Source organism: Austrofundulus limnaeus, unplaced genomic scaffold (genome assembly GCF_001266775.1).
Source record: "Austrofundulus limnaeus strain Quisiro unplaced genomic scaffold, Austrofundulus_limnaeus-1.0 Scaffold7, whole genome shotgun sequence".
NCBI classification, from domain to species: Eukaryota; Metazoa; Chordata; class Actinopteri; order Cyprinodontiformes; family Rivulidae; genus Austrofundulus; species Austrofundulus limnaeus.
Genome location: NW_013952409.1, coordinates 1945544 through 1954284, shown reverse-complemented (window position 1 = coordinate 1954284; position 8741 = coordinate 1945544). Strand labels below are relative to the sequence as shown.

The 8741-nt window shown below is 38.2% G+C and overlaps 1 protein-coding gene across 1 annotated transcript in view; it reads right to left on the bottom strand.

Annotated features, from left to right (window-relative positions):
• ank3b (ankyrin 3b) overlaps positions 1 to 8741 on the bottom strand; it is a gene marked incomplete in the record, with an annotated part of 112918 nt that overhangs the window by 46489 nt on the left and 57688 nt on the right. Inside the window, 6 exon segments of the mRNA XM_014032731.1 lie at positions 33 to 135; positions 2387 to 2398; positions 3951 to 4074; positions 6402 to 6437; positions 8172 to 8231; positions 8538 to 8610. Of these exon segments, the coding sequence (XP_013888185.1) occupies positions 33 to 135; positions 2387 to 2398; positions 3951 to 4074; positions 6402 to 6437; positions 8172 to 8231; positions 8538 to 8610 (408 nt within the window).

Sequence of the window (8741 nt, the reverse complement as noted above, 5' to 3'; positions counted from 1 at the left end):
CCCCCCAACACAGCCCCCCGCAGTGTACGTACCATATCCTTGTTGGTTGCCAGCATCTCCTCGATCATCATGCTGTCCCTTGTGAAGGAGCTCCGGTTTAGCGTGTGGGACCTATCAGAACTGAAGGAACGGAGGCTTGGTGTGGTTGTTGTGGCAGTGAGGGATTACCAAGACAACAGACGCAGTGATGGAGGGAGGAGGAAGAGGAGGAGGAGTTGGTAAGGGGTGCAGGGGTAAAGGGATATGAACGTGAACACAAAAACAAACAAACAAACAAACAAAAAAACAAACATTAAATGCATGCAGCTTCCAGGAACTTGACTGTATCCAACCAGTGACATAAAAAGATCAAATCATCTTTAGATTGTTAAATGACAAGTTCTTGGTTTTTTTCAGAGCCTGTAAGCTGCGATGTTGTGTTTCCGCTTCGTGACGATCTTTACGAGGCAAATAAAACGCATTCCTGAGCAGTGATGTGATGCAACAGTTACACTCATAAGTAATTAGAGGGAAAGAACAGACATGATGGAGAACGTCGTCACTGTAAGACTTCAGAAAACTAAACATGGAATGAAAATCTGTTTCCTTCTTCCTTACCAGTTGTAATTCTCAGTGTAAATATGCCTCAATCACTCTTTTACCTACATTTTAATTACAACCCCAAATCCAATGAAATTGGGACGTTGTGTAAAACTAAACAAAACAAAAAACAGAATATGAGGGTTTGCAAATCCTTTTCAACCAATAGCCAACTGAATACACTACAAAAACAAGATGTTTAATGTTCAAACAGTGTGGATAACAATCAGGACAGTCCTTGTCTTCTTTGGCCCGGAGGATGCCACGTCCATGATTTCCAAAAAAACAATCTGAAATATGGACTCATCAGACCACAGGACACTTTTCCACTTTTCGTCAGTTCATCATCAGTCAGGTGTATTAACAGAGTTTTTATCTTACTATGAGTTTAGTGACGGGCGTCTTGGATGCAGTGCAGAGAAGCCGGCGTTGTTTCTGGGTGTTGTTGATATCTGTCTTTGTCTTTCCAAGATAGAGATTTAACTTATAGCTGTAGAGATGAACTGTGTTCACTGACAGGTTTTCTGAAGTCTTCCTGAGCCCAGGTGCTAACATCTGTTACAGAATGATGTGGTTTTTTTAAGGCAGTGCTGCCTGAGGGGTCAAAGGTCATTCGACGTTGTTTTTCAGTTGAGAAATATTCTTAAACKGTTGAACTATTTGCTCACGCAGTTCTTCACATGGTGAACCTCACTTCATCCTTGCTTGTGAACAACTGAGCCTTTYAGGGATGCTCCCTTTATACCTAATTATGACGCTAAGCTGTTTCCTATCAACCTGTTTACCTGTGGAATGATTCAAACAGGTGGTTTTGGAGCATTCCTCAACTTTCCCAGTCTCTTGTTGCCCCTGTCTCAGCTTTCTTGGAAGGTGTTGCAGCATCAAACTCAGGGGTTTTTATTGAATGTTTAGTGATATAACCTTTTAATTGTGTTTGGAGAGTGGGGTGGGGTGTTTATGTATTTTTATTGTTGATTGTAAAATGTTTTATTTTGTATTGTTTTTATTTTTCTGTTATTTTCTTTTCTTGTTTTTATTGTTGGATGTTGTGTTGTTGTTATTATTAAGAGGACTGCAGATGTGAACTAGCCTTAGGCTAAATTTGGTGCAATGCATCAAATGTTTTTATGTTTGTTTTAATTGCACATTGTCCTTATAAAAAATAACAATGAATGTTTGCAAAAAAATAAACAACAAAATCTAAATATCTTGTCTTTGCACTGTATTCAGTTGAATATAGGTTGAAAAGAAGGTGCAAATCCTCATATTCTATTTTTATTTATGCTTTAAACAACGTCCCAATTTCATTAAAATTAAGGTTTTAAAAACATGCATTTTTTTACTGAAACAAAACTGTTCACGTTTGCTCCTYGTCAAAAACCAAACAAAACAAAACATAAAAAATACAGCTTCTGTATTATGTGCCATTACAGCTCGAGTCCCTGGGAGCTCAATAAAAACAAAATTCAAAAAAAACTCCACAAAAAACAAAATGATGCCAAGCTTGAAGCTTCAAACCCACTGAGATGCAGGCGTAAATGATAAACACACACAAAAACCAAACAAAGATGCAGAAAATAAGGAAGTGGACCACAAATCACACACGTACATCCTGCAGTACACAACACACGTTAAATCACCTAATAATGAACCAAAAATCGTTAAGTTAGTAGTGAAATATGCAGAAAATCTTCACAGAGTCATAACCTGACAGACGTGGGGTTGGGAGGGACGGGGGAGGGGAATGGGTGAGAGTGGGTGATGGTGGGGGGGTCACGGGGAGGGGTTTTCATGCCATGAGTCTTACCTGGCTTTGGTACTAAAGTTAAGAACGGACATGAGGAGAGAATAAAACATCATGAACAAACAGAGGAGTGGAAGAAGTGATGCAGAGAGGAGAGGAGCAGAATGAAGCCGACTGAAACTCTGAGGATCTCCTCAAATATTTTACAAACGACGGCTTCGGTTCAAAGAACGGACGTTTTATCAATTTATARCAGGATTAAGGTGTGTTAAGAGAGTTTTTATCTTATTTTGACTTTAGTGATGGACGTTTTGGATGCAGACAAAAAAAACGTTTAAAAGCTGGAACATCTGTCATGTTTTCTTTTTTTTTTTTTTTTTTTTGCTTTTGTCGGCCAACACAAATATGAAATAATCAATTTAAGATTTAAATTAGAACCAGTCTCATTTATGGATAAGTGTTTAAGCCCAATTCATTTGGACATTAACACACATTTAACAAAAGCCCCGCCCACAGGAGTGACCCAACCAGCTGGAAGCAGGTTGATTAAAGCCAACCCTCTGCTCCAGGCCATGCAATCGAACATGTTTCTAATTTCCTGTGGCTCTGTGTCCATTTATGTCACCCCTCAGATATTCAATAACCCCTCCTGCTGGACCATGTTGCACAAGTGTCAATATTTTCAAAAGAGAATAAAGTCCAACACTCRCAGGAGCTGAACTGTAGCCTCTAACCAAGGCAGCTAAAAACCTCTAATAGTTAGTGAGGGAACTGTTTTTAGATCTTTTTTTTGTTGTTGTTTGTTTTGGTGCTGTTAAAGAAGAATGTTTGTTTAACCCTGCGATGTAATTAATTTTCAAAAAATAGCAGCGACGTTAGCTGCTGTGGAAAATGTCTCTTCACCACATCTGAACTATAGTTAATTTCAATACATTAATAAAAAATGATGCATAAAGACAAGCAGCAATAAGATAATAAAAGCACATATTTTCCATAAACACTGTTATTAGCTGGAACGTAGATATTGTTTTATTCTATTTATAGTCTCTAAAACTTAAAAAGTGGGAGATTCCTGACCAACCCCAACATCAACAACCAACATGGCCGCCTTTGAAAAGTTGTGTACGCTGCATTAATGAAGATTTTATTTTCACTGTTGGTTTGTAAATCGTAAATCAGTCACACACATAACCTCTTTAACAAAATGATGCTATAGTGTTTAAATACAGTTATTGTATTTACAACTCCTTTCACTTTCTAGTTTATTTGAACTTGAACATTTTCTTATACTAAGTTGTTCACAAGACTGTTTTATTTTGACCATTTCAACCTGTATTTGGTGAGACATTTTTCACTTCCTGCTTGAAGCATTGATCGGTGTACATTTGAACCTGGTTCCAAAACATTTTACTGTGTATTTTTACTTTAATACAATAGTAAAAACAGAATGTTGCACACTTATTCTGCCTCTCTTTTTTGAAACTTTTGCACAAGTTTGTGATTTCTACGWGTCGTTTTGTAGAAGAACACGCTTTGTTCCCTGATTGTCAGAAAAACAAAAACACACAAAACTTTTGTTTTGGTTTACTGGTTAGTTAATGCAGACGCGTGCTGCAGCGAGCCTTACCTCTGCGACCGTGCACCAACACTGAAGCCCATGTAGCCCTCCTGAGGGAGCGAGTCGTCCCCCAGCTCCCTCAGGTCGTGGGGGGCCAGATATTTGTCCGTTTCCCCGGTCAAGCCATCATCACCTGGTGATGGAAACACACAGGAGTTATACGCAGCTGTGATTTCTTCACCTGGCAGCTGACGTTCAGGTTCTTCTGACACATCCTGCATCATGTCAGGATTTCTTCGACCGAAAAATCAATGCATCCTCAACCAGAGGCTGTTTTCCAGCTCAGCTTTGCTCTAAAAAAAGTCCTGCTGTCACTAAAAGCTTTTGTCCCGAGAGACGAGAGAACAAACATCAAGAACAGTTGAGCTAAAGCATCATTGATCACAGTTCAATGCTAAAAGCGTTTTTTTTATTTCAATGCAAACATAATTTAGACACTGCAAACAGTTAAAACATACGTCAGAGGTGCAGCAGATCCAAAGCTCCTGATGAGGAGCTGAGAGGTGAAGCATCGAGGGGAGGAGAGCAAGTGCATGCAGGCAGAGAGAGAGCAAAAGAAAGAAAAAGGAAGGCATTCCAGCAACCACATACAAAGCCAGAGAGAAACCCCCTTCTCCTCCACCCCCTGCTGCCACGCCACCCCTCCCCCCTGAAAGTTTCCCTTCAGTCCCCGCACACGAGACACTTCACAGACCCCATCTGGCCACATTCCAGCCTTTTCTCCAGGACTTCTGCTTTCTGCTGGCCTCCAGCAGCAGCAAAGTCCCCTCTTCACAGAGCCAAAAACTCACCTCCTGCTTTAAAGCACTTCATCGAGAGCGGTCGGGGGGTTTTCACCACCGAACAAACTTTCAGCCTCCCGTCAGCTCGGAGTCCAGCTCTCCGGCAAGAACTCGCTCTCTCTCTTTTAGAGTCCGGCACGCACACAAACAGATCGTCTTTCTCCCGCCTACCAACCCCACTCCGGGATTAACCAGACTGCAAGTGTGTGCCAAAACACACACACACACACACACACACACCCACACAAACTCACACACACACCTACAGCTCACTGCAGCACAGAAATAGTAAGTGGATTTGTGACTCAGATAGTTGCCTAACATCTAAACACATTCTTGTCTCTATGAAAAGCAGTCCTCAGCTCAAGAATAAGAATTTAAAATTGCTTTTTTAATCTTTTCTCAAATTTACATTTGTACTAAATCAGATTTGTTAAGCGTATCTTATAATCATACCTCTTTTCAGGCCAGTTTCATTACTTCTCAATACTTTTACTTCGTATCTTGTGATTTGTGCAAAAATATATATTTTATACTGTGTATTTCTGGTTTGCAGCACGTACATTATTACACCAACTCAGTTTATTAAGATGACCCGAGCAGGAACTGACATGTTAGTAAAAAAAATTAAATCAATATGTGACGAAATTCAATGAGTTTTAAATCAAAACAATGAAAGCTAATGCTAATGATAGCTAGGAAACTCTTCCATGAAATCTAACAGAAAATACATAAAAATGAGTCCTAGTGTGAAATTATAAACGGCCAGCAGCAGATATGATTAAAACTATTTCTAGTAAGTGAGCAACAAATGTGTTTTCTACTTTAATAATTTAATTTTTTTTTTGTCTGGAGTATTAGTTGATTTCCATTGTTGTTTACAGCTGCACTGTTGCAGTGCGCCACAGTTACTCAAAGCCAACAAGTATAATATCTTTTAACTTTTAAATTTATTTATTTTGTTGCATTGAATCATAAATCTTAAATTTATATATGATTTAAAATGATTTTTTTGTATTAAAGTAAGTAGAAATATATATAATTTCAGTGACCTTACTAGCAGGATGGATGAAAGTCATCTGGCCCGCGGGCCACCAGTTGAAACAGCCCTGATATAATCAAAGAGAACATTTCAGGCACAGATTATTCTCCTGTATGGTTGTCAGACGGTGACATGTTGCTTTATGCATTTATATTGATCTGTTCCCATTAGACAAATGAAAATGGCCGGCCTGTTTAAAAAGCTAACAGCTAAATTTACACATGGCACGATAATAAAAAGCTTCAAATGAAAAACACAGGAATCAATGAATTACAAGGAAAAAACATCAGTTAAAAGTTGTAATTCCATTAACACTGATTCARATTTCAGACCCAAGATGACGGATGATATTAATTAGCTCTGGAAATGCAGGGCGGTGGACAGAGTTTATGAAACACGACGTGTTCGGTGCGTTAGTGGAGATGTTAATCACCGCTGCTGCTGCTGCTATGTGACTACAGTTACACYGGATTTATTTTTAGATCAGAGGTTYAAGATGGACAACAACAACTTGAACACACATTCCATGGCAAGACAAACATGCATGGAGCTGTGCATAAAAGAAAAAAAAAACACAGAGTTTAGCTGCTTTAACACTTTCGTCAGGCTTCAGYTATATTTCTTTTTATGACTTACAAGAAAAGTTGATGCAGATAGTTTCAGCCTCCATTTCTGTTTGAAAGCAAACAAGTTATTATCATTCTGGATGCTTCGGATTTCTTTTTCTATTTCCCTTCAAAGTGGGGTTGTGTGGAAAGGTCTATGAACAAATAATATCTTACATGTTGCAGATAACTCAACAGCTCCAGTTTAAAAAAAAAACAATTTGTGTGAATGACGAGGTGGTTTCCTTTTTCCTTGTTTTATTTATTTTTTCTTATTCCAAAYATCAAACCGTTTGCACAATCTGGATATTTTTCTTTTGCACTGCAWGCAGCAGCAGCTATGCTATAGCAGTTCTGGTGCAGGTTTAGCATCACTCACTACTGTGTTATGTGAAACTGAAGATGATGCACCGTTTATCTTTTTTTCTTTTACATGCAATGTTATGAAAAACTTTTCATACAACAGCAATCCAGWTTTGCTGTTAGCTAACCATCCCATTCATTAAATTAAAAAAAATTGCAAAAACAGCAGCAGAATTTCATTTTTTTGCCTGTTTATGCGCATTAGGTCACTTTAACTAGATTGTTTTTAATCAGAATGACAATCTGCATATTTATACCAAAAGCTACACAATTTATGGGAGAGAGTCGAACTTTATACGCTTGTTTATTAGGGATGCAACATGTATCTGTATCGAAGCATTCAATACAGAGCTTTAGGTTCAGTACACACTATGTATCGAACAACACAGATTTTTAAAATTTATTTTATCAGCTTGTCTTTCTGAAGAGGCTCTGTGTTGAAGCTCAGTGGATCTGTGTTCGACTACTCCACCTGGCTGCACTGTCGAGCACAGATCCACTGAAACTTGCTGTTTCAGCAACATTTAATTAAAAAAACTGCACTTTTGAGGTGAAACAAATGTTCATAACTAATTTCAATAAATTACAAGTTAAGAAGGGCATGGACATTTCTCTTTTGAATCAAAAATATTGAACCATGAGACTAAAGTATCGAAACGAATCAGGAATTTTCTGTATCGTTGCACCCCTATTATTTATATTTATTGTGAGCGACAGCAGAAGAAACTTACAGCGACACCTCAAAACCTCAAAACACCAGTTATTCTAATGATATACTGAGAAAAACCTCTTTTTACATTCAGAAAATGTGAATTTCTGAGGTCTGCTGACATTTTGAAGCAAAACAAAATGCAGACAGACGTGTGATATTTAAAAAATAAGCCTTATTTTTTTTTAGAAACGTCATCACTTACAGCAGTACGAACGAGCCTGCAGRGGACGAAACTTAAACTAAAAGTGAATAAACTTAAACTCACACAGCGTGCTGCRGGGGGAATAAAACCAGGACGTGTAGAAAGTAAACAGTCCCACGCTGCAGCAGCTGCTTCAGCGTTTCTGTGTGGAACTACAATGGAAGCGTCACTGACGAGCTCAGGAAGACAAAGCATCAAGTGTGAGACGCCGACTCAACGGATGAAAAGAAACCTGTTACACATCCCACAATGCCGTGCGCAAACCGTTGCCATGAAAACCAGCAGAAAGGCGTGTCACAGGGGGCTCTACAACCCCTGCAGCAGCATTACAGTACAAAGTTTCACAGACCATRAAAAATGTTTTAGAGAAATTTGAAGCTATTTTTCTTAAATAAAACTTAACAGTGACAGCGTTAAAAGATCAAAAAGTTTAAAAAAATATGGAAATATGGAGAAAAAGAATTAAAACAGGGACATGCAGACGGAGTTCTAAAAAAAAACTGTAGGAAAATGAAATGAAATACCTTCTTCCACATCAGAAAAATAGTCGTCTGTGATCATTTCAGGGACATTGGCTTTAAAGGCTGGGTTTGGATGGAGAAAGACAAGGGAAAAAATAAAACACAAAAAGAATCAAAATAATAAAAATAAATTATATTTATAACTAAATCATATAAAAGAAATTAGAAGTGATTATTGGGAAATCTRAAGCATGTATGAGTCAGGTGGAAATGATTAAATCAAAAGTATTCAATGAYTGGAACAAAAACTTTGACTAAAGAAGAAGCAGAACCAGGAGGAAGTTCGAGTCACCTTCAACCTTTTTGAAATTGGACCTTCAGTTCAGGTGTTTTGTCTGAAACGGTTCAAAGTGGGACTCTGAAACTTACCGTCATCGTCGGACATGTCCAGCACCTCGTTCATGGTCTCTGGAACGTTCATCTTGTGCTTCTCTATCACAGTCTGTCAATAAAAACAACAACAAACTCTGACTATGGTGCTGATGTTGACCTGATTCTGACACATTGAAATAAAATATATTTTCTATTTTCTGCTACTACCACACCATATTTTACCTTTTTATTTTTATTTTT